The 25,771-nt window shown below is 48.4% G+C and overlaps 2 protein-coding genes across 15 annotated transcripts in view; one reads left to right on the top strand and one right to left on the bottom strand.

The window, feature by feature from the left end:
* LOC144129167 (LETM1 domain-containing protein 1) overlaps nucleotides 1-25,771 on the bottom strand; it is a 369,791-nt gene that overhangs the window by 146,958 nt on the left and 197,062 nt on the right. The gene's annotated exons all lie outside the window — the stretch shown is intronic.
* LOC144129165 (histone-lysine N-methyltransferase eggless-like) overlaps nucleotides 1-25,771 on the top strand; it is a 120,007-nt gene that overhangs the window by 62,385 nt on the left and 31,851 nt on the right. For 10 of the 14 annotated variants that reach the window (XM_077663126.1, XM_077663130.1, XM_077663128.1 and 7 more), the window contains 7 exons: nucleotides 17,420-17,709; nucleotides 18,990-19,062; nucleotides 20,761-20,822; nucleotides 22,861-22,931; nucleotides 23,092-23,207; nucleotides 23,395-24,486; nucleotides 25,228-25,453. In XM_077663126.1, the coding sequence (XP_077519252.1) occupies nucleotides 17,420-17,709; nucleotides 18,990-19,062; nucleotides 20,761-20,822; nucleotides 22,861-22,931; nucleotides 23,092-23,207; nucleotides 23,395-24,486; nucleotides 25,228-25,453 (1,930 nt within the window). Of the gene's footprint in view, nucleotides 1-2,182; nucleotides 2,537-10,719; nucleotides 11,532-17,419; nucleotides 17,710-18,989; nucleotides 19,063-20,760; nucleotides 20,823-22,860; nucleotides 22,932-23,091; nucleotides 23,208-23,394; nucleotides 24,487-25,227; nucleotides 25,454-25,771 lie in introns of those variants that run through there. The other 4 variants (XM_077663122.1, XM_077663123.1, XM_077663135.1 and 1 more) reach the window with 4 other exon arrangements.

Genomic DNA, 25,771 nt, shown 5'->3' with positions numbered 1-25,771 from the left:
CGCTACTAGCGGCGCGGTAAGCTCAGCCAGCCGCGTCGGGCCGTGCACACGCCATAGCAGTTAGTTCAGTTCGTTTCGTCGCCTGTGTTGGAGTGTCTGTAGCAGCGATTTCTCATGCGACACATCGATGCGCAGCTCATTTGTTACATTGCAGGCTATGTGGCACAGGAAGCGTGTTTTGACAACTCATTGTGAAGCTCGCAGACGAGCATGTCTCTGTGATGAAGGCAACATTCCCAAAAACCTTCCAGCTGAGGCAACTAATGAGTGGGACCTTGGGGGGCCTTTTATATCCGTCAGTATCATTTTACAATCTTTGTCAACGTCCTTGAATACAAACTTACACATGCGTTCAGCCGAACGCCCTTGCATGCCGAAGCTGCGGCAGAGATTCTTCAGTCAATTGGTGATGTGCCAAAAATTGGTTGTTCTGAAAAATCTGTTACGCTTACAGCATCAGTTTTGTACGTTTTTGTTGCCTCACAAGGATTCGCTTTTTGCTTAAAGGTATAAATCAGGAGGATAGTGAGATGAAAAGGAAAACACTGAAACCTTGTGTGTTGTAGATCGAATTCTGCAAAAGTTTTCCTTCTAACTTGTAAATAAACGATTTCATGGCCAGTTGTGTTGCTTCACTGTCTGTAATTGTCGGAGATTGCTTACATGCAGGGACCCCGGAATTTTTTTTGAGGGGGCAAGACTTCGAGCTTATTTTGTTATGTATTTAATGCTCCTATATGCAATAATTTTTATATTTTTATTATTTTTTAAAGTTCAAAGGTTGATGCAAACTGTCACGTGTGGTGACGACGCTCCAGCAGTCAGGAAGACAACGAAAAACTTCCAAAAGAAACTGTTTAAGGGGCTGACTCGCGCCCACTAAGAACTGAATGACTCATGAGTACCTGGCCGTGCTCAATTTAAAGGAACCTTCGATCGAAGGTTCCTTGTGTTATCTCGAGATAAGAAACCAAAAGCGACTACAGCAATCTGGCAAAATGTGGAAGCATTTGCACGTGGCCACGATCGATGGAAATGTCTGGCCGCATCTCGCGTTACAAAACAAAATGATAAAGCCGCGTGCTAGCGATTTTGAGTTCGAACGAACAAACGGTGCAAAGATTCACTGCAATATAAAACGAATTGAAATGGGAACTTCAGCTTTAGTATGCACGAGGAGTGATCAATTGCAATAAAAAAGTTTGTCCACAGTTTGTTTAAATTCTGCTAATCATGATCATGTGCATGGGTCAGACTGTCGACTTCTGTTGGGACATGACGGGTTTAGGCTACTCATATGAAATGCTTTATAACTGGCTACGAAGCCAAGTAGCTCAGCCCCACTGTGCTTTGCATTAAAGCAGTCGTAGAACTGAAGTTTTTCAATTGTCAGCAATATCTGATCCAAGTGTCAGCAATTGGAGACGGGGGGCGCTGCCAAGCTGGGAAAATGTTGGATGTTGGGGGGGGGGGGAACCGCCCCCTGTTCCGAGGTCCCTGCTTACATGAGCTTCAAGGTGGCATACATGCTACAGGTTCGCAAGCGCCGGCAAAAACTGGTTTGTGCGTTGGGGCGCCTCAGGGGGCGCCTTCAGCCAATGCGAGTGTAGTTTTGAGGTCCTGGGGCACGCATTACAGCCTGCTCTTCTCGCCGTAGTGGCTGCGTTTCGATGGTGGCGCAGTGTAGAGAGTCAGTGCACGTTTTAGAAATTCAGTTGGTGGGAATTATTCCGAAACCTTCCACTACGGCGTACCTCACATCCCAGGCCGCGTCTCGAAATGTGCACGCACAAAACGCGCTTCACTCCAGCTATGTAATGCGAACTGGGCTTGTGAAGCAGCATATTTCACGGGAATAATGATGCGAGTTGACGAAACATTATTTTTATGGTAAATATTCATTCTCTGACACTCACAGAAAACGCGCGATAAGCGAAACGGCCTCATTTTCGCCTCGGTGGTAAAAATTTAGCCTGCGCGATGAGCTCATTTCGGCTGCGCGCCTTACCGCGCCTCTGCCGTCAGCGCCGCCGCACGGCATCGGCGGGGCCATGCTTCCCTGCCGGTTTTCACACCTTCCCATTCTAGCCACCTCAGCCGAGCTTCGCGTGAGCCGAACTGTTGAGTTATGCGCATGCGCGAAAATGAGTGACGTCATGCGCCGCGCAGGTGGTCGCTGCCGCAGCCCTCGCCGCCGCAGACTCCGTCGCCTGACCTTTCGGCGCAGCCGCGCGCTACTGCACATATGCGTCATGTGCATGCTTGCCAGTGCCAGAGAATAGGCGTGCGCGCTCGACATGGAAGGGAAGGAGAGTGCGGCTGCTGCTAGACTACGCAGAAAAGCTGAGAAATTAAATTCGTCCGATCCAGAAGTACTCGCTTGGGAGTTGGCTGCACAACAGCGAAAAAATGATAAAGCCAAAGCTAAACGTGCAGCCGAAACGCCTGAACAACGGGAAATACGCATTGCTAAGCGGCGTCGGAAAGAAGCCGAAAAGCGTGTCTTGGCCACATCTTCAGCCAGCAGCAGCCAAGGGTATGTATCCAATACCAGTTAAGCTACGAAGCATAGCCATGACGTCAAACCAAGCATAACTGAACCTTTTCGCTTGTATATCTAGGCTTAACCAGAGCTAAGCCACTGCCTACTTTTTTGCCGAGCTGTTGGCCAACGTTGGGCTTAGCCGATGCCTGCCAGTGCCTGCTTTAGCATGTAGCGTTGGGGGCATTATGTCGTGGGACTTACATTTGCGGAAGCCCAATATTTTTTGTCTTTCCGGTTGAAATTGATTCAGCGATTGCAGACAAATTCGCCAACGGCAGAAATGGAGGCTACCTTTTTAAAGTGACTGTTAATGTTAATTGATTTATTCTCCAACTAATTCCTGTTGAAGGCCCTTTTTTCTTTTTTTTTGTTTACTAACTTACTTGCTTGTTTTTCTTTCGAAGTGTTCACAGTTGTATCTACATGTGTTAAGTTTATGTTCCAATTTTGTTCTTTGTGACATGATTACTGTTCGCCCCCCCCCCCCCCCCCTTATGTAATGCCCCCTGAGGCCCTTAAGGGTAAATAAATGATGATGATGATTAGCCTTAATTCCGCTCAACGGGGTGTGATTGTATAGGGTCTGTGTAACTTGTTTGTTGATTTCGGTTAACAACAAGGAAGAGGCAGGCTGAAGAGTCACGTAAAGAGGGAAGCTGAGGCTTTTAGGTTGCAGTTTTTGTACGATGTGGGCTGTAAATTTTTTATGACCTGATATGGACTGGAAGAGGTTACTTGCTTTTTGCGGCATATACTATATTACATGGCTGTCATGATCCTTGTTTTTTTTTGGTGTTCGTGTTCCAATTGCCATCGTAAATTGCCTAAAACGACTTAATCCAATTAGTTCGATTGACTGACCTTTAACCATCCTGCTGTGGTGCAGGCGTTCCCTATTTTTGGTCAGTGTAGGAGTGGGCGTCTTAGCATTGGTGCGCGTCGGTCCACGTGGAAGTAGTTCCATCGATAAGCTTATCTAGGTTGTGTTATCTTCATGTAGGGCAAGATGTAGCGCTGCGTAGTATAGGGGACGTGTTTCGTCAACATAGGCATCTGGCGTAATAACACCATCGACCGAGATGTGTTACTGATAACGTTCATCACGCAGTTAGGCGGAACTAGAGGCGCTTTGGTCTTCCGGTACTTTGGCGTGTCGTTCTTCTTCGCCGGGTGTATGATATAGAGAAGGGAGGTTTGGTGTGCAAGGGCTTAGATTGCTGACTTCAAGGGTTTCGGAAGTGAAGGTCACGCCGTGCTCACTTGTTTCGAATGATGCCGAAAGGTCATAAAGATAAAGTCGATAAGGTATAAAGCTCAGAAACAAGTGGCAGACTAAATGGGGCACTGAAGTCTACAACAAATTCCGTATTGTAAAGCCGGTCCTGGGCGAATGGATGTCTTGTAGGCAGCAGCAATGATTTATAGAACTGATTTTGTGCTGCCATCGCATTTTTCATGTATATAATGTCATATTCAAGAAACGTGACAAGTCTATTTGTGCGTGATGCGGAGACGTGGTCAAAGTAAACCTCATTTGGTGCACATGTGCAATACTTGAGAAACTCCGAAGAAAGCATTTCGCTGTGTACTACGACGAACACATTCGTATTTCAACCAACAGTCGGATACAAGGGAAGAATGCAGGGGCAAATGCTCTTCAACGAGCCCCTCCAGCCAATGGCGTCGAGGTTTATCCACTGGCGTGAAATCGCAGGTGACTGGCAGATGCCTCGGTGAAATAGGATTGGTCGACGCCATTGGCCGGAGGGCTTCTTTTGGGGTGTATTTGCCACTACGTCCTTGAGTTGTATTCTACTGTAGGTTGCTCTTAAAAAATAACTCAGATGTAGATTTTTCACGTATCTTGGTGTTCCTTAAGCATTAAAATATAGAAAAGAAATAACTTTGAATGTTTACCCCAGTGTTTGGCTCATGATAGCCCTAGCTGCTTTACACCACAAAACACAGCACGTCAGGGGACAGCCGATACTGGCGGACTCTTTGCGGGTGTGTAGCGGATGCTGCCATTGCGAGGCGATGGATTCCGCAAACGTATTGTTCGCACGAGCCAACCACGCTGGTCAGAAGAGCTGACTTGTTTTGGTAGCGTCGTCCAGAGACAAATGGCTATTTAAGACTGGAACATGTCATTCAGGTGTTCAATTTTTTTTTTATTGTGTCCTCTCGTTTAAGCAGGATTGGAAAAAAAAGGTGGCCGAACTTCCTTGCAAATGCGCATGAAAAAGCACGTGCACCCTCTACACGAGGTAGGGCGTGTGTGGGTGGCACGTTGTAGCAGCTCTAATTTCTGAACTTTGCAGAAGCCCCAAGTGGTCTGGAGAAATCTTAGTTGGGGTTCTTGGCGCGCACACACTGTGATAGTTTTCACTGGATTTTATTTGAGAAGTTAAGGTATCTGGGTTACAAGGATAGGCTCTCTGTCCCGTACTCCTCTCGTGTGCGCGTGTGCGTGCGTGCGTGTGTGTGTGTGTGCGTGCGTGCGTGGTTTTGGCGCCTTAAAGGTACAATGATCAATTACCAACTAGCCCAACAAAAAGTTCTCTTAAGGATAGAGGTGAGGGCTATTTGGTAATTCGTGCTTCTTAGAACAGCGCAAAAGACGCTGACAGATGAGGACACTAGTTTTTTTGCTGTTTTGAGGCACATTTAGGGTGTTTCATTTTACTGCAGGCAAGGAAGGAAAGAAGGCCTCAGACGTTGCTGGCGCATACCCACTACGGGGGAGTGGCCAAGACACAGGCGGTTAATTGCTGGATACAGGAAAGTCTTGACGGGAAAAGGAGTGGTAATAGGATATGAGGCCCTTGTGCGGGGGTGTTTTGATAACTGTTACTCTCTATGACGTGGAGGCAACATTCATCTGCTGACGTCACGATGGGAAAGTGCCGCTCTTCAGCCGAGCTAGTGGCAGATAAAAACTTAACTATTCATGCAACGAACAAAATACAAATTCGGGCCTTCCAAGCAAAGCCCAAGAAGGTTTGATGGACAGTGCCTGGCGGACGACGACATCAGGGCAAACGCATACATGAACGTACGTGAAGCGAGAAATGCTGGTTTATTGAAGTTCAACGTACGATGGAGGTGAGCGTGTCCGCACTTCGCTTGAACGTGGAAAGAGACAAGTTCTGTGCAGTGGTAGAACGTATTTGCAATGAAGTGGAGAACTTTGTAGATAAAGGCCTAGCTGAACGGCGTTCGTGTGCACCAGCAACGAGGACTGTGAACCCAGGCTTTGGCTGCATACGTGTACTGAAGGTGGAGCACAACCTGGGCTGTCGTTCGAGGTCACAACTGTGGACATCGTGGAAAAAAAAAAAAATTGGAGGGGACACTTAAGCTTCGCTTTAAGGGCATGATGTGATAGCGATAGTGGTTAATTCCAGTATATGCAGGTCATTCTCGACTATACAATCATAGGTCCCTGGGAGTCCTTAACCACTCCCGGTGCAGTGGTGCAACGGTTAATCGATGCAGCCCTGCCCTGTGATGGCAGGTACTTCCGCTGGTGGCCCGGCTTGTGTGACCCAGGTTGCTCTGCGCGAGCAACCATTCACGACCAGTCATTAATTTAGCTGCCACGGTGGGCAGGTTGATATGATGCAACAAGGTGACGTGATCTAGGTGTTCCCCTAGGTTGCTTCTCCGGGGATTTTTTGCTCACAACGCCGACGCCGCCGGCGGATTTTCTGCAGAAAGATTCTCTTAACGCTGTTGCGTTAAAATAACACCCCTGCCACTGTTGAGCAGGACCGCCGAGTTGAAGTGCGCGACCTTGCCGGCACTGTGGACATTTCGAAGAAAGCCTGAAATCCCGCGCTAGTAATTGCGCACGGAAAAGGTGCGAGTTTTATCCAGGGCCAGAGGCGCTCGCGAAGCATCTGCTAGGCTCTTCCTGCGCCGATCGATTCATGACTGTGGGCGTAACATGCGTTTACCACTACACCCCCCGCTCCGCAGTTGAAGCAGTGGGCATCATCTGGCAGAAGCTTTCCAAAGAATCGAGAACCATTTTATTGGCCCGGAAGGTGGTGACGAGTTTATTATTAGGTCAGCGAAGGGTTCCTCCTTGCTGGCTGCATAGGTCGGACAAGCGCTGTAAGTAATAAGTCAACCGAACAGCTAGCTGCACATTTACCATGACACATCCTCGCTGTTGAAGCGGCCGCACCAAATGATATCAGCAGTGGCACTACTCCATGTTTTTGGCTGCAGTGCGCATCCCAAGTGTGGGCTCTAGGAGTGTTAAGTAATTAAACTAACATGCGGCATAATGCATTGTGCATGTACTTGGTTAATTTTCGGTGAGTAGAGCATCTGTTTTTCTCCTGGCTGGATTCGTATCCGTATTTAAAGCCGTCGCGATGCCTTGGACAAAGCTCTAGCCTATCCGCCGGCTTCAGCTGTGGTGCAGCTATGATTCAAATGGACTAGCCGGACTCGGGGTCTTCCTGAAAGACTACTACTGCTCCCAAGGTGCAATTCCAGCTTAGGTCGGGTAATCAGCACATTTAATTATGGCGCATAATTCATTATTTGTGGTGACTTGTAGTTATTTCAGTGCGCATCATGCGTCGCAATCATTGCCGAGTTTTAGCACCGCCGTACGGTAAACATGGAAACTGCTACCGTACGGCAAATGTGGCTACTCAAGCCTGGCAACGGTAGCATCGGCAAAGCATTGCCGAATTTGGCGTACGGCTAGCTGGCTACGCTAAAACTGCCATTACCATGGTGGTGTTGTGTATATGAAGCTTTGCGGCTGCCTGTTCCGGTCATATGGTTGTTTGATTCGCACGGCTGTGCAGTGCGTAACAGCCGGGCGATTACGTCAAAGCTGGCTGACCCGCTTCTTATCTGATCGTATCGATGAATTGATCCTGGCTTTCGTAGTAGCCTCCCCTTTCCTGGCGACCTCGGTGCACACGCAGTGTAAGATTAGTCGCAGTTGCTCCGAGCTGCGATCCGAACAGGTTCATGTGATTCGTGCGAAAAAAAAAAATAAATTAATAAAAAAATCTCCGACCCCGTGCTCTGGAAACTATTCCTGGAGATAGTATTTTGGTGGTTACGTGTTGTAATAAAAAGGGTTAAAGCAAACAATCATGTCACGCATTATGAACGACGTCAAAGCAAATTCTATTCCGAAACCTTCATTGCGTGAGACGGGAACCGCTCAAGCGAAAGGGTAAAATTTTAGGGCCTTCAGGCACTTTCACGCGTGAGCTTCTGCATAGCGTCCCAGTGCGACGAATAGACATGCGGGGCGCCATGGGGAAGGGCTTCGGATTAATTTCGTCCACCTGAGGTTCTTTAACGTGCAGTGACATAGCACAGTACATGGGCATCTTGAATTCCTCCTCCATCGAAATGCGGGGCTGGCATTGAACCTTGCCTTGGGGCTCAGCATCCGAACGCGCTAACCACCGATCTTTTGCGGCGGCTCCGCTATGTTTTGCTCGGTTGCGTTATCGTACTTTAGGATTGACACGGGGCATTGCTGACTTTGAATCCTCGTCCTTCGTCTGTGTTTCCTCAGAAATTTGACTACATCGTAAGTTTCTTAACGCTTCGTTCCCGCAGTGCTGGTCGTGGAGTCATTCGTCGTTACTCTAGCAATATTAGCTTACCTCCCGTAATTGACGCGTAATCGTTCCTTCTTATTGAATTTCGTCACGCGGGTGAACGCTCCTTTATGGACCTCCTTCACCCCGCGACGTCACGAAGATGCGGTGGCGCTGATGTTAGCAGCGACTTTCGCATGGTAGGCAAAACAGGTTCCGCTTGCCTGTGCCTACCGCAGCTGCCGCAGTTACCGGCGGCTGCTTCAAGCCTGTGCACTGCAGAAGCAGCGTGTATTGACCAGCTGCGTCACTGCTGGATCCGCGTAGTAGCATAAAAAATATTAAATTAGCCTCGATAGGTTTCTCGCGCATAAATGCCGCATTCGGAAACTGGCTAACAGGCATTGGGCCACGGTAGTAAAGCGCGAAGTCTGGGAGTCGATAGGCACTGCCACTCAATGCACTTAATAGCATGCAAATTACTGCGTTCATTCACCTGAACTTCAGTATAGTAGGCTGATAATTGCTCAAGGAAAAAAAAAAAGACATGCAGCTGCACACGTACTTATCACCTTGAGCCGGAGTGCACGGGGCGCCGACAGGTTCACTCGCACCCAAGGTATGCGTTTTTTTGTTAATAGCACACCATGTAGTAATGGCGCGTTTTATGACATTTAATATTTACTTGAAAATGTTTCTTGATATCACGACGTAATTATTTCATTCGAGTAGTAAGAAGTCTGGTAAGATGTGTCAATCTTGCGCGGTCGCGTTGGTGTGCTTAGAATAGCGTACCTTAAGTGTGCTAAACGACATATGCTTTTTTATTGCATGATGCATGTGTCATGTTTCATGAGATAGTACATGATTGCGAAGCTTGTTAGGAAATTAAGAAGCAGCCGCAGGCGTGCTACTAACAGACACGTGGCGAGATTGAGAGGGGACGCGGCAATGAAAAGTGTTTTCGTTATTCAGGCATGCGATATGTAACTAAACTTGGTGCAAATATGAAATTCCTACGCTAGTTTCAGTCATTCCTTTTATTTATAGCTATACCTGGTGCAGTTCTGGGTAATTATAATTAACTTCAACAGGGTGAGTTGTTGGGCTAGTTGGTGTTCGGATTTTACAGGCATATTTTTAGCGCAAAGGACGGGACGAGTCTGTATCTCGTCCCGTCCTTTGCGCTAAAAATATGCCTGTAAAATTATAATTAACACCGTCGCCAAGTCCCCCCAAGGTCTCAAATAATTGAGTATAGATAGTGCGCAGTTTTTTTTTATGCCAGCATGTACATAAAGCCCTGTTCTGTACGATGACGCGATTAGTTCTTTTTCTATATGATCAGTACTTATGCATGCATAGTTACATGAAAACGTTTCTTACAAGAAATAACACAGTACTGCACGTGTAGGGGAAAAAATCGAGAGATTTATTACGCTCCTCAACGTCTCAGGAATAGTTTGCGACAAATGGAATCATTTTATTTTCATGCGAATTACGAAGGTGAGTGATCCAGTCGCAGAAAATGTTAGAGGTCACAAAACGAACCTTAAAGTTTATTCTCTCGTTTATGGCATCTTCGCTTTCGTTTTGGTCAAAGAAATGCGGCATTGAAATCAAAGAAATTACCTCACAATTTTTTACGACCACACTTCTAAAAAGCGTAATTTATAAATTTGTATTCAATATTTTGCTATAATTTTTCGTCACGAAACTAGACTTCAGGGCTAGGAAAGAAAATAATTCTAGAAATCAAAAATTTTCACCAAATCGACCAGCTTAACAAGAGGACAAATCGGCCTGGCTGGTGCGTGGTCATGCGGCTAAAAACAGTGCTAAGCGAGACAGGAGATCAGGGACACGACGCTGTCCCCACTTTTCGCACAGCGCGACACGTACCTATGTCAGCAGACGATGAGCGTATGTCTGCTTCGACGAAACAAGGCCAGCACTTCCCCTCACTATTGTCCCGAAGTAAAATCATTCCGGCTAGTGCATAGTGTCAAAACTTGTTTTATTCAATGCCTAGCGCATAAATAAACGGCAGGAACGCTTTCTACATGTTTACTACTAACCATTATATACAATACAGTGGCAAACTATTTCTCTTTATAGGCCGCACGTGGCCAACGCGAGCTCGTGTACTTCAACAAATTACTAAGTTGGAAGCATCGACCATTGCTATGATTCAAAGAAACTGGAAACGCGCCTACAAGCCTTGAAAACCCGCGCTCAACACCTATCCGCGACGCCACTTCCCGACCTTTTGCCTACCACGAGCTCGCTAGCGACTGCAGCGCCACCTCGTTTGTTTACAAACATGCAGGAGGTCCATAAGCTCACGTAGCGTGCGGCGCACGCCTTGCTAAAAGTTGGCACCCGAGCAATGACCGTATTGGCTGTCTCACATGAGAGTGACTGGAAATTTTTTGTGTAAAAGTAACCCGCTGCTACTACCGCCAGCGCTGCTGTACGCGCATTAGCGTTTTCAGCTGCCGCCCCGCTTCGCGCCGAACGCCTGCGCGTCAGAAAGTAGTCCTGCCGCGCGAGACAGGACGATGACGCCGGCGGTCGGCGGTGGCACATGGCTTATTCCTGCGCGGCGCGGTCATGGCGGCTGCCATTGGCGAACAGTTGTTGTGACAGGCGCATAAAAGTTCCACAAGTTTACTCTCGCTTGTTCGGGGGTATATCCAGCGTGTTCGTCTGCCTTGTGCGTGCAACGGCGCCCTGTGTCGTCGAGAACGACGCCTTCTCCTCTCTTCCGTGACCTGCTGCGTGAAAACGAAAAAGCGCGCAACCTTCCTTCGCAGCGTGCGCGGCAACCGGCCACCCTCCTATGCTGCTGGTGACGACACGGCTCGGGACGAAGCTGGTAGCGCCATCTTTGGACGGTGAGACGAACTGCGCGGACGGGACCGGCTGCGCGGCTGCCCTTCGGGCACACTTCAGCCCGACGAAGGCATGTGGCCTCCATCCAATACCGGGACGATATGTAGCGAGTCCCTGGCGTCGGACTCCATCTCCAATGCCGCGGGCGTCGGTTCGGCGACGCCGACTGCGTCGAGGGACGAACTTAGGAAGTTGAACGCCCGATTGCGGCAACGACGTTCAAGAGAGCGTAGGCGTCAATCTTTGGAAGTCGGGCAGCCACATCGCACGGAGCAGTGGCAGCGCCTTATTAGAAATGAGAAGGCTAAACTGCGAATGCGAGAGTTACGCAGATTGAAGAAGCTCAAGGCAGAGTCTGTAGGTCTGACCCCCGAAGAGGAGGAGCTCCTTCGAATTGCGAGGGAGAAAGCAAGGCAGCGGATGCGGGAGGCTCGTAGAGCAAAGCTCGAGCAACTCGGGAATGCAGCACTCGAAGGTTGCGGGGATGTCAAGCGAGAGTTTGAAAGGTTCGTTAGACCGGAGTGCTACGACGTCTGGGTCCGAAGTTTGTGCGTCGATTTTGGGGCAGTGCATTGGGGGAGGGCTGGGGGAAGCTCGGTCAGCGCTCGTTGTTGCTGCCTGCACTGATATGTCCCGAAGTTCCCCAGTCAACATTGGTTCTGGCCAACATCTGTGTCCGTTTTATCGCCGTTTTTGGCAAGAGCTTCATTTTCAAGACGCATTTATTGATGTTTTTAATTTGACCCGAATCCAGTGGTTTTAGAGAGAAATCGGTGCTGTACTGAATGGAGGTTACATTTTCATGTTTGCTGTTAGCCTAAACTCCGCTGAACATGGCGACATTGCTGGCTTTTTACGGAGAGCATCAAAGCGTTGAAAGTGTGTGGTTTGGCTTCCCATGCGAGCTGAACAAATTAGGTGACGTTGAGACGCAAACTGAATTCGGATAGTTGGTGTTCAAGGCATTATGCTGTTCTGTTATGCCTGTCAGGTTCGCGTTCTACGTCTGCCTCCAAAACTACTGAGGAAATGTCTTAGCTTGCTCCGGTTGCTTGATCTTTATCCGTCTTGTTGTCTGGAACCACAAATTTCGGGAGTGCTTTGCTCCTTTGCGCCTTCCCTGAATGTAAGCGTGGGTGACTTAGCAACCCTATGTTCCGGTTCACGTGGCGGCATCTCCGTTGATAAGCTTATCTGGATTGTGCTGTAGTTGTGTTGAGCGCGCTTGGGCCACCCATAAGGCTATATATGGAACGCATTTTGTCAGAGGTAGCATCAGCCATCTGGTTCACCAACATCTGGGACCAAGACGCCGGACAGATTAATTCCTTGCCTTGGGATATTGGCTGAAACTGCAAGGCATTTGAAAAAAAAAAAAAGATTTGTCCGGACCGTTTTGTAGCAACTGACTGATCCTACCGTGCTCGTTGTTGCGAGCGTCGCCATGTTGCCGTCAATCCTTACATGTTGACATCTCGCCGACATAAAGCAGAATCTACGAGCGCGAGGCGTATTGTTCTCAGGCGCAAAACCGCGGTGGTTTGCGCGTGAACGCTGAAGGCTCGCTTCGTGAAGCTTCTGCAGAATATGTCCCCGGCAAATTGGCCCCGGGGTAAAGAGATAAATTGCAAGTTGGCCGCAGTGTATTAGCAGCTGGAAAATTATACTTAGTGTCCTTTCGGTTTGCTGTTATTTGGAAATTAGATGCAAGCAGTCTTGGATGTATTATTGCGACGAAAGAAGGTGATAAGGCTCTCATGCGCAGTTCCTTTTGGCGGAAATTGGGAACAAACAAATTCGTAAATTGTCACTTCGTTTTCTTCTCCTGTTGTAGGTGGCGATACCGTTAAGTTCGTGACTCAGCGACACGTTACGGTGCGAAGATGACATCTTTCCCTTTTGACTGTGCACGTTTATTTGCACAGTTACGTACAGCGTTGTCGTCAGAGGCAAACGCAACAAGACAGACTGCAAAAACTAGGTGGATAGTCGCAGGTCAGAGGCTAGCACAGGCCGTCTGCCTCCTACTGCACATTAGGCCGGAGTCCCGTGGTCAGCCTCGACCCCCGAGGTCGGAGACTAGCAGAATCAGGCCGTCTGCCTCCTGCTACGCATTAGGTTGGAGCCCCGTTTCCGCCCAAGACGCCTGCTTCAATCAACTTTTCCAAAGGTTTTGCCCACGCGTCGGTTGACTAATCAACGGCAGGCACTCTGTGAATACAAAAACATACAAAAAAACCGAGTGGGGTTGCACACACAACACCCGCATTTCTCCGACCCTCTTCCGATCGTTGCCCTTGGTTCGCGGAAGATGGGCCTCTCAATCCTGTTCGAAATTAGGAAAGGAAGAGGACCCCAGCTCTGGCTTGCTAACTGCGCGTCCCGGCTGAAGTGCGGGGGGTAGGGGAAGTTTAACGACCTTGGCGGCTTTCCTCCCGTTTTCTCACGACCTTTCAACCCACCCTCCCCATGAGTCGTGGCCACGAAGGGGGCTACAGAAAAAAAGGGAATGCGACTTCCGGTCACTGTCACCGCGCTTCCGTGCTTCCGGGAAAAGCCCGAAAACGTAACTCGGGCATCGGTAGTAAAATCAATTGTCGCTTTGGGACCTCTGCGCTTGTCAGCAGTGCGTGTGGAGAATTCGATAAAAGCTTCAGCTACATCCATCCTCTGTAGCAGCTGTGGCACAGCGAAATGTGATGAAGGCGGTCCTTTCCTGGACTTGCTGTTGACAACACTTGCCAATCTTGAGGTCAGCGGATCAGTTACGCGAAAGTGACGAAGCTGTTTGCGGAAAACAGTGTGCACTGTCCGGCAGCACTGCACTCTAGTAGTCAGGTGGTCGTGGGTTCCGACACCACCGGGAGGCTAAGGTCACCATTGCGGGGATTGGCTGCTGTAACAGCGATGCGATATTTGATGTCGTGTTATATAATTGGTTTTGGGGCGAAAGGAAATGGCGCAGTATCTGTCTCATATATCGTAGGACACCTGAACCGCGCCGTAAGGGAAGGGATAAAGGAGGGAGTGAAAGAAGAAAGGAATAAAGAGGTGCCGTAGTGGAGGGCTCCGGAATAATTTCGACCACCTGGGGATCTTTAACGTGCACTGACATCGCACAGCACACGGGCGCCTTAGCGTTTTGCCTCCATAAAAACGCAGCCGCCGCGGTCGGGTTCGAACCCGGGACGACTCAAAACAGGTTTTTGTGCGGGGGCGCCAGGATTCGCTAGCGTTTTTCCTTGCATGTGAAACAGGCTTAAAGCGAAGAAATGGGTCTAATGTTTGCAATGAAGTAAAAGCGATAATGAACCTTTGGTGGAAGTATCGCAGTGTGATTGTGGAAATATGCGCATGCAAGCAGTTTGGGCCACTTAGTTTTATTTTCTTGAGTACGAATGTAGGACCGGGAGCTCTTCGATCCGGCTCGAAAATCTCTTGATCGCTGTTGAAGTTGGCCGTGTAGGAACGCCGAATTTGCATTCAGTTTGATCTTTGTATACCCGAAGACGATCGGAACTACCCGTGTGACAGCGGTGCAAGTGAAACGAGGACGTTCTCTGCGGGTTGCTGCACGGCTTTGTGCTGTGGCATCGATGAGTAATCGTACAATATTGAGGGGTGGCTTCGGAATGTGCGCCGCTTCCACGTTGGTTAACGGAGAAACGCGAAAGGTCGTGTGTTTTGAACTCGCGTTTTATTCTGGTTCGCCAGTGCACACCGCGGAGTAAATTTCGGATTGTTGCGTCTTCGCCTCATTTGGTTGACACCGAGTTGTGACGACAGCGAGCTTCGTATAAAATTTATATTTGCGAACAGGCAAAACGTGTAGAATGTTTACGGGTGTTTACAACAAGGGACGTGAGCCACCCGTTAGCCGAGGCCTGAGACATCGCAAGCCACACACGACCGGACACTCACCCTCAGCCCACGTTCGGCGGTTAACACGCTGGCGTCTTGGACCCGACCCTGGTGTTGGAATGGACCTGACAGTGCACATAACTATCCATTACGCAACGGACATTTTTAGCGGTGGATCCGCGCAAAGTATCCCACTACGTTTTTCGTCCCTGGACGGACTTTGCGCGGTGACGGTGTCACAATGAAGCGGTTTCTGAGTCGCGTGATTCAGTCCGCATGGATGTACCCGTAGCAAGAACTCGCGCATCCGGTGCGCTATCCGACCCGCCAACGAGGCTCAGTGGTTACGGCGTTCAGTTACTGGGGACGCGGGACGGAAGTCGCAGCCGTGGCAGGCGCGTTTCGATGAAGGCGAATGGTGCGAGACGCCCGTGTGCTGTGCGATCCCAGTGCACGTTAAACCTCGTCACGTAGCTGTTAGGGGCACACTTCGCCATGCTTTGCTAGGGTGCCAGGATGCCCGTCCGCCCATCGAGGCACCCTAAGATTTGCCCGCGCCGAGGCGGAAGAACTTGGTTCACGTTATCGCGCGACCGTATACGTATGGTAGCGAAAGCAAGACGTGTTGCTGGCTGCCTTTCTTCCACTTCCGGAACTGTTGTGTGCGCCGCTGCGTCTTTTTTCATTACCTCTTGGCTGCCGTTGATAAAGACCAAGTACCGGGAAGGTGCATGAAGAAGGGTGCAGACATGCCTGCCGAACACTACGGGGTGGACATCTGTAAGGTTCTTGTCGCGTCTAACGCACAACATACGAGAGGTTTAGCATAAAGCGATCCGCTACCGCGAACCGGTTCCGCGAGGTTCCCCGGGGCCACCTGCGCATGCGCACGCCTGCCACTGTATACGTGTACGCCAAGCGGGCTCCCCGTGGAAGCGGATCACGCTATGCTAAATCTCTCTGAAATAAACACCAATAAGCGGAACGGGGACGGCTTAGAGGGTCCGTTCCGTGCGCAAGGGAACGAGAACATTTGCGGCTTCAAAATTCACAAGTTGGAGCTCGCAATACTTAACGACTTCTCGCGAGCGGGATCAAGCATTTCGGCGAAAACGCCGATGAACAGTTGCATTTCGTTTAATTTATTCAGTCACAGTCAAAATCAACGCAAACATCATTGGTACAAGCATCTGGATCTCAAGATCGTAAGCTAATGGGACTCATGCCCATATAGGTCAGGAGATGTAATAGCAGAGAGCACAAGTATGTTACACAGTTTAATAGCAGCAAGAAAAAAAAATCACCGCCTGCTTTATTAACGCGACCTCGAAAATGCCGCGAAGTTCCAAGTTAGGTTTGGGTCGGCATATGGCCATATGCCGCTGTGTCTGACGCAGTCGCTTAAATGTGCTGTCATCTTTCCTTGAAAGGTGCATTAGAGCCCTGACTTGCACGCCTGTCAGTTAGCGTCGAAATATGCATCCGAGTACTATCGGGGACAGAGACGTAGAGGGAGACAGCGCTTTATTTGGCAATTTTGTTAAGTCGCCGAGGTTAAGAACGAACTTGTTGCACCAAGGGCAGTTTATTCTGAAACTGGTCCGAGGACAACCAGGCGGTCCAGGAGGGTGACGGTCGGTGAGGAAAGTGGCGGGATTGTATAGCGAATGGACGTCTGCAGAGGCGATGGTAAATGCTTGCGTAAGGTCCTGGGGACAGAAGTGTCCAGGACGTGCCGCCGCTGGCTCAAATGCATTATAGCTGCGTCACCAGTGACACTCAGTGGTCCGAGATAGGCGCTTCCATTCCGCGCGCCGAGGGGTGGTCGTCAGGAAGCGCCCGCTCTGCCTTCCTTGCGCTCGATGTGCGAAGACGAGCACACGATGAGTAGGCAAGCTTTGGCCGCCACTTCGGCCAGCTACATTTCTTGCTGGGTTTTACCAGCAGCACGCCGTTGCAGGCTGCTCGAGGGTTGCTCTTCGCGCATCGAGCCGAAGGTTTGTTTTTTGGGGTTTAACGTCCCAAAGCGACTCAGGCTATAAGGGGGACGCTGTAGTGAAGGGCTCCGGAAATTTCGACCACCTGTGGTTGTTTAACGTGCACTGACGTCGCACAGTACACGGGCCTCTAGAATTTAACCTCTGTCGTTCAAGGGTCGTCCAGGCCGGAGGTATCGAAAAGAATGTGAGAACAGTCTGAAACGTCGTTCGGCTAGAAACTGGTGCCAGTAGACAAGCTGAAGAGGCGGAAATCAGCGCGCTGCATCCCAGCGCTGCTGTCGCACGTTTTTTTTAGAGGGACTCGGGATATTTGCGGCTCTTGTCGGAGATGGTTGGGTGAGGCCGTATACTGTGAAGCCATATACTGTGTTTGGAGTCGAGCAGTGTGTTGTTACAATATCGGGGGATTCAGCCTGACCTTCGCCACGCCCCTTTTGCGTTGTTCTAATTTGCCTGAGCAGAGCTGTCAATGTCGTTCTTAGTTTTTTCTTTCTGGGGTTCGCCCTGTCCTTTCCCAAACCTCTTTGGCGCAGGCGGAGCCTGCAAGAGGCCACCGAGAAGGCATCGGCGAGCGAGAACTGTTGCAGCGCCATGACGTTGTCGCTGGGCAGCGAAGCTGGTGGCGGCGATTGCCGAGACACCAACGGCGATGGACCCTCGGAGCCCAAGCGTATGCGGCTGGACGAAGGCGAGCAGTACTTCGTGTGCGACTGCGACATCCTGGGCACCATTGACCGCGTCTTCAGCTCCATCGACGTCGAGGATGGGCTCAAGCAGGAGATGTGCAAGTTCAGCCGCCTCTGCAATCTGGACAAGCTGGAACGTGAGTCTGCTTCTCTGCCCTGTTCCCCGGCTCTCTTCCCCCAGCGTCTTGCTGTAGTGAAGTGCTGGTCAATATTTTTATTTGTTTTTTTAATCTGCCCATACCCACCACGGCAGGGAGTGTTTGTTAACGTCGCGGAGGCGAAAACAGACGAGCCATGTGACGACGGAGCACGCGTGGCGCCTTGTACCACGTTTCGCGCGCTTTCGTTCCTAGGGTGCACAAGAGCACGTGCTCGTAGGCGCGCTCCGACATCAGCGCCACCGCTACTTCGTGGCAGTTCGTCGTGAGGGTCTCATAGTAATGAGGTGGGTGCGGAGCTGCCGCGAAGCCCCATTATGTCTCTTCTTACAGCGGTGATTGTTGTTTATCGTCGCCGAAGCACTGTGTTATCTTTTTCGCTTTGTCACGCCAGGCATGGTATCTTGCGTTTGCGCTAGACGCGACTACATCGTTCGCGAAGGATGGCACCGACGCGCGGGCTGTTCCGCTACTTTCGGGAGTGTTCGCGGAGGTGCAGTCTCGTCGTCTCTGAAGTTGCCAGTCATGCCTGAGTAGAGCATGGTCGACGGCCGCTGCCGTTCTGATCTCGACGGTGACCTATTGCGCGTGCCGTACGTGACGCGCTCAATTACCCGGCTCGAGCCCTGTCAGTATTCGTAGTTGGTATAGTAATTAGATTCATGGGGCCCTTCAGTGGGGTTTTTTTGTCCTCCTTCCGCTTCTGGCCGGTGGTGGCGCGGTGTCGGCGCTGCCGGTGGTGGAGCGCGAAGCGGCGGAGCGTGTGCCATCACGCGCGTTGGTTCTGTCAGGTTTGAGTTGAGCGCTAAGGAGTTCAGTGTTGGCTTAGTTACATGCTTTTTTTTTAGATTTTGTCTTGTCATATTTGCTTTGTAGTTTTGCATTTACATATTCATTTTCAGTCTCCATGATTTCGTAGAATGAATGCATAGTTGCAATCGTGTATGCGTCTAGTTGTGCTTGCCAGCCTGCTTAGGGGTATAGGTCCCATTTAGACATTTTGGCTTTCTGCTTTGGGCCCACATTCTGTGGGTCACTTTTTGTAATATCAGTTTGACTGACTGTTAAAAATTAATGAATTGCAGACAGGCACTTTGAAGTAATATTTAGCTGCATAAGTTAAACTATTTTATGCATAATTAAGAAGTTTAAACTTGAATGTCCCTTTTACTGAAGTTTACTCTTTGCTGTAATCTAAATTTTCATTTGTGGTCATATAATTTTTTTTTTGCCTTGCATTTTCCCCCTTCCCTTTGTAGGTGAGTTTCTTGACATCGACGTCACATTTGATAAAATGGAGCATGACCTTCAGAAATTGAAAGAAAAGAAAAGGTATGATCACTTCCTTTTTATGAGGCCTTCATTGTGTCGCATACCCACTCCAAATGAGATTTAGGTGCTTAATGCCTTTACATTTTTGTCATCAGGTTAGCACTTTACAAACAGATTGAATGCCTTTCTTCTTATTGTTATGTTTTTCGGACTTTTCCTCACCACCATTTGGCTTAAAATTGCCTGGCTCAAAAATGCACTGTTCATACTGGTACATTTCGTGAAAGCAGACCCCATTTCAAGCCACGATTTTGAGGTCTACATTGGCAGACAAACCGGTGTTCTGTTTTTTTTTTTTTGCTGCTTGTTTGTGGGTGTCGGAAGCTTGCTGAGAGAACGTTGAAAAACTAATGGAACGTTTGTTTTGTTGTGTGACATTTTCAGGAGCTGCTAGCTGCAGCTGTGTTTAGGGGTGCGCGTAAGATACTTATGTGCCTGACACGCGACATAGCCTTTTGACAAGGGAGTAGAAAGAGATGCTTGTTATGACATACATGACGGAAGCCAACAGTGGTTTGTGGTTTCTCATCAGTGGGAAATTAACAGAAGCAGAAGAAAAAACAGCCACATGCCGCCGGTGGGATCCGAACCCACAACCTCCGAATTTCGCGTCCGGTGCTGTACCAACTGAGCTATGGCGATAGCTGTTTAATCTTCTGCTTTCGGGGGTATATGTGCATAGTGGAACCGAACCTTGAGATTGCTCACCAGTGGCACCCTCATCCATAGATGGCATCAAGACTGCCAGACCCTCGTTAAACTATTCAGCTGACGAAGGAATGGAAAGAGGTGCTCGTTATGACATACATGACGGCAGTCATCAGTTGCCAAAACTAGGGAGCATAGGGGATGTCTTATTTCTTTTAATTTATTAATTTTCATGAATGGGAGATTTATAAAAGCAGAAGAAAAATGCAGAAACTGCACAGGTTTTAGAAATTGACGAGCTTAAAGCGGTTGAATGTGTGAAACATGTACGGAAAAAACCCCAACACCACTGAAGGAAAATGCTACTGATCATTGTTTGGCAAAATCCAACAAGGCACAGCAGGGTTTGCTTGTTGGCAGTGGAAATTTGAAATCTTACCTTCTGTGACACCACACCAAGCTTCTCTGCACTCCATTGGTGCTGTGAGAAGCCAAAAATTTATAATTGTAGATTACATCACTATTTTAAACGCTAGTGCAAAAACACTTTGCGCGCTTTACTCGTAGCCTATATAGATTTGAATCCTTTAGTAGTGCAGAATTCTCAAAAAGCGGCGCAGTTGGCCATTAAAGCACGCTATCCCATATGGCCATATGTCTATTTTATACTGGCACTATATTCTGCAACATCGGAACACCACCCCTACACTCATCTCAGCTTTGGGAGTGCTGCAAGGAAATGCTGAGATGGAGTGCAGCAAAAATCAAGTCATGCTTCCACTTTGTAGTGGTTCATGAACGTGATAATGAGAATATGGGGTGGGAGGGTGGGGAAAGGGGCAGATTGAAATTTGCAGATAATGCTATTCAAGGCTTGAGTAACTTGTGCCAATAATGCAGCCTTGTATTGCTGCGTGATGTCGGCATGATAAGGCTGGTAATGGGAGACGCCAAAGCTACAGTTCAGGCATGGGAAGGTAAATAAATTTAAGACAGGTTGCAGAGTTTTGTTGTACCCAATACAAATTTGGCAATTTTTCTTGTTTGCAGCCTGGAAAAGACTTCTGCCCTCAACCTTCCAGAAATTCACTTTTTCGATGTCTTTGTCAAAGGTAAAGCCACAATGTTGTTGGTTTTACGTAGCGCATGATTTAAACTGCTTGAGAGGAACAGAGAGAATCGGTTAAAAGGTGTATGTGTAGTGTTTGGGCAACCATTCCTTTGGGTATGGGCTGAACAGGTTTCATAATGGACTGAGAACACTGACTGCATTAGTAAGGCAGAGCAGCTAGCATAATACTTTCAGACGCTGCGGTGGCTCAGTGGTAATGGCGCTTGGCTGCTGGCCCAAAAGACGCGGGTTCGACTCCGGCGGCGGCAGTCGAATTTCGATGGAGGTGTTATTCTAGAGGCTCGTGTTCTGTGCAACGTCAGTGCATGTTGAAGAACCCCAGGTGGTCGAAATTTCCGGAGCCCTTCACTACGGTGTCCCTCATAGCCTGAGTCGCTTTGGGACATTAAACCCAATAAACCAACCATAATACTTTCTATGTCCATCTTTCTTTTAAAATTTTAATCTTGATTACGGTTTTTATGGTTTTATGGGGTTTAACGTCCCAAAGCGACTCAGGCTATGAGGGACACCATCATGGAGAGTTCCAGATAACTTCAACCACCTGGTGTTCTTTAATGTGCACTAACATCACACAGTACACAGGCCTCTAGCATTTCACCTCCATCGAAATGCCGAAATGAAACTGCCGTGATCGGGATCGAAGCAGTGTCCTTCGGGTCAGCAGCCAAGCACCATAACCAACTACTGAGTCACCATGACGGCTGTGTGAAGATGCCGTTGTGCTGACTTGAAACACTCTGCATAAGCAAGACATGCATTTCTTCTATTCTTCTACCAAACTTGTGCCATTTGCTTCGTTTCATCAGTTTCAAGAATAAAACTGCATTTATACAGCATTATTTAATCTTAAACTATTGCCTCTCAGTAATTTGAACTTAGAGGGGACGAAAGTGTTGCCTAGTGTTTTGGATACTTATGTGACAATTAATAAAAGCAAACTTTCACTAGCAGCCAGATCCTCAGCAGTTGCGCGTGATGATCCCTCCTCAGCATGCCAAGGCTAGTTCTGACACTTTCTGCCCACCAAGCGACAGTTTGTGTGCCTAGATAGCCCTGAGTGCATATAGGCTAGGTGCATTGCATGTTGCATTTGTTTAGCATCGTGGCCCAGTACACATCCAAGTTTTTCACAGCGCTACCTGTTAAGGAGGAAGTTCCTGGAATAAATGTAGTTGTCATGACCATTGAGCGTCTGTGCAACAAAGTGTGACTGAGGAGCAGGGCGGCACCTTGCGTGGAGTGTCACCCCACGGGGATTATGTGGCCGCCATGTGTACATAGCCTGTTCATCATGCTAACCATCCCAAAACAGTAAAGCAACCATCACATACTGGTTTGCAACAATAGCAAAATCACAAGGAGGAATAGCTGTACTCGGGGACAACTTTCTGTGGCTATGCAACCAAGGCAAGGCAGTGCTATGTCATTTCACGAGGTAGTCTTGGCAGTAAATAAGGGTTGTTTCGGCCCTGCCTCTGGAAACCAAAGTCAAAAGGCAAGGTGTCTCATGGGGTTGTTCTGTTGTTCTTTTGTCGTGAGCCCGCTCTTTGATCGCCCCTTTCTCTCGAGCTGCGTAATCCACCTGATAAGCCAGTTTCTGAGCCATGTACGTGTCAGATCATCAAGAAGGGAGAAGCTGCAATGATGCAACAGGTTTAGGAGGCCAGTCTGTGCAGCGAAACATGAAAATGTCAGTGTTATACATCTCCGTGGTGTCAAAAGGCTAGCCAGCATGTGGGCTCTTTAAAGAAGAGTGAAATATTGCCAGCTTTTCCTTTTTTTATGCTGTTATGGTGCGCTGATATTTTGATATCGGGACAGACAACTAACTGAATTGCGTGCTTTTCTGCTCTAAAATCACTGGATAACCTTGTTATTACCTAGAGTCTTAACTCACTGGACTAGCCAGTATTCATTTCTTGCATGCAGAAGGGTTTATGAACTGTTTTATATTGAAGGGTTTGTTGTGAATAACCGCGACATAATTTGCAAACATTATTCATTACACTCTACAGCTGACCGCAACTTCAAAATGCCAGATCCCGCTTCTTCTAGAAGGCCAGCTCCATCCTTGACAACTCATACGGTGAGTGGAGTGGAGGAGCCCCTGCATCTCATTGCTGCTTGGCTGCCATTGAAAGCACTAACAGTTTGTAGCATATGCGACTGACTTTGTTTAATTTGCACGTAAGCCTTTACTATTCAACTTCACTAAAGGGGCTGTGTTGGATTTTTCGGTTTTTTAGCCCAGGAATGCCAGTACTGCCGTGAAAGCACCTGGTTTATCTGAGGAGATTATTCCAGTTGGTAACTACCCACCTACGCCTCACAACCTTCCTCCAGAGGGCCCAATTGTTCGCAAGTATGTCCGAGATGTTTTGCTTCTACTGTGAGCTTACATTACTACATTAAGTAAATTGCTGTTCTAATTTTTTTTAAATATTAAAGGTGGTATGTTTATGCATAAGATGAATGAAGGTGTGTTTAGACAGGGGGAAAAAAAGTACTTAGAGACTTTTTAATGGGTCTCTCTCTTCTGTACTTTCCAGGGAGCTTGAGATCTCATCAAAGGTCCTGGCGACGCGCAACTTTCCCTTGGGAGTCTTCTACAAGGCCCGAATCATCCAGATTCAGGAGCCTTCCGAGGAGTCTGAATCTGAGCCATTGTACCGAGTGAAGTTGGAAGCAAAAAAGGCAAACACAAGTAGTCGGCCGTCGAAATGGTATCCTAAGCGGGAACTGGCCTATGCTGATCGTCCTACTGTTGTCCTTCCTGTTGGAACGAGAGTAGTCGCCACTTACTCAGACGAGGCATCCCCGCCTCGACAGTCGTTGTACGCTGGGATCATTGCGGAGCCGCCAAAGCCCCTGAATCGCTATCGGTACCTCGTCTTCTTTGATGATGGCTATGCACAGTATGTGGACATTGACAAAGTGTATGTGATGTGTGGAGCCTCCAAGAATGTGTGGGAGGACGTGTTTCTGGACACTAGAGACTTTGTGCGTGGTTACCTTGAAAAGTACCCGGAGCGGCCGATGCTTCGGCTACGTAAGGGTCAGACAGTCAAGACTGAGTGGAATGGGGACTGGTGGATGGCACGGGTGGTCACGGTGGACTCCAGCTTGGTCAAGATGTCATTTGAGGCGGACAAGCGCACTGAGTGGATTTACCGTGGTTCGACCAGGTTCTCTCCACTTTATTCGGCCCTCCACCAGTCTGGGCAGAATGCAGCAACCACAGGAGGTCGTGTGCGCCGGCACAATTTGATGCCTGTTAAGTCGAAGCAACACAAGCCGTTTGTCCAGTACACTCGCACACTGGAAGATGGTGCACCGAAGGAGGAAAGTGCTGAGTCTCCCAAGAAAGCGACGGCATCGGCGCGCAATGTTGCACGAAAATCGACCACTCAGGATCGGAAGTTTGAAGATCCAGATGGGCTGGCAAGAAATGCTCTTGGGATTCTTATGTCTCAAGCTGGCACCAGAGAAGTGTTACAAGTAGATGCGAAGGACGTTACCACATACAACCGGGTTGGTTACACGTCGCACGAGTGCTCACCAAGCTGTGTGGCTGGAGACGATCCTGATGCTCATAAGGGGAAAAATCCTCTGGCCATTCCAAGTTTCTATGGCTGGGAGAGGTAAGCTTTTCTGAGCATAGTCTTGGTGTCATTATGTACTAAAAGCGCTAAGCTTTGAAATCATTAGTTTGAGTCATCATCTTGACGAAGCTACAGTGGTCTGGTGTGTGTTGCGACGTTTATAATTTGTGTTGCATGACAACCCCAGAAAAAATTTCCTATAGCAAAACCAATGGTCTGTTGGGTTATTTCCGCTGATATACCATAAAATTCTCTGTATAATACGAGTTTTTCTTTCCAGATTTTAGCGTGTCAAATTTCCACCTCATATTATATGTGGATCCGAACAATTTTCAGCCAAAATCCACAGTCGCCATTTCGTTATTACTAAGTGCGTTCATCATCATGCTTCCATCAAGAGAAGGCACTATATAGCAGTGGCCTAGGTCTTTAGTATTGATTTCGACGTCATATCACTACGCTGGCCTGACCTCGCGATGCCCAGAACGATCGCACCTCACATGGTTATAGGGACCACGAAAGCAGCACTCGTCTGCTTTTAAAGGAGTATAGACACGAAATGTTCGTGGCATGTTTTCCTCTGTACAATGATGCGGAAGACATTACTATGCATGAATCACCACGTGGTATTCGTATACGACTGTCAAATTATTAATAATCGAATTATTCGGTCATGCTGTGTCGGCTTCAGGCTCGTGTGCTTATAGGTCACGTGCGCCGTGAAAGAACTGCAGTATATTTACAATTATAGTATACAATTATGTGCATTGTCTTTTACAGACAAATCTTGAAGCAGAGCAAGAAGAGCAAACGAAGAGTCCAGTATACTGCACCGTGTGGAAGGCGACTACGGAACATAGAGGAAGTTGCCCATTTCTTGCGGCTCTGCAAGTCTCTGTTGACTGTGGACTTGTTCTGCTTTGACAGTCTTGTCAGCACGTTCTGTGAGTTCAAGCCAGAAATAATCAATACTTGCATCGAGGACCTGACATATGGCAAGGAACAGGTGAGATTGCACTTATGTGCACCCCGTTCAAATAAATTCAAGTTCAACAACTCATTTGCATCTTTGCTGCAGCAGTATAGCAGCAGGAACAAGGACAGCCAAAATTCCTAAATTTGGTAATGTTTTAAGAGGTTACTTTAAATTCTTTTTGTTTTTTTCCGAAAATTAATTTGCATGCATGGAACAGTGCTAGGGGAACTTCATTGTGTGCAAGTGCGTGCAGGTGACTATACACCTCCTTCAGGCTGCTACGTCGCAAAGATGTGGTGGCAGTGATGCCAGCAGAGACTTTCGCACGGTAGGCAGAACAGGCTGTAC

The sequence above is a fragment of the Amblyomma americanum genome, chromosome 4 (assembly GCF_052857255.1).
Source record: "Amblyomma americanum isolate KBUSLIRL-KWMA chromosome 4, ASM5285725v1, whole genome shotgun sequence".
NCBI lineage: Eukaryota > Metazoa > Arthropoda > Arachnida > Ixodida > Ixodidae > Amblyomma > Amblyomma americanum.
This window is presented reverse-complemented; position numbering and strand designations above follow the sequence as displayed.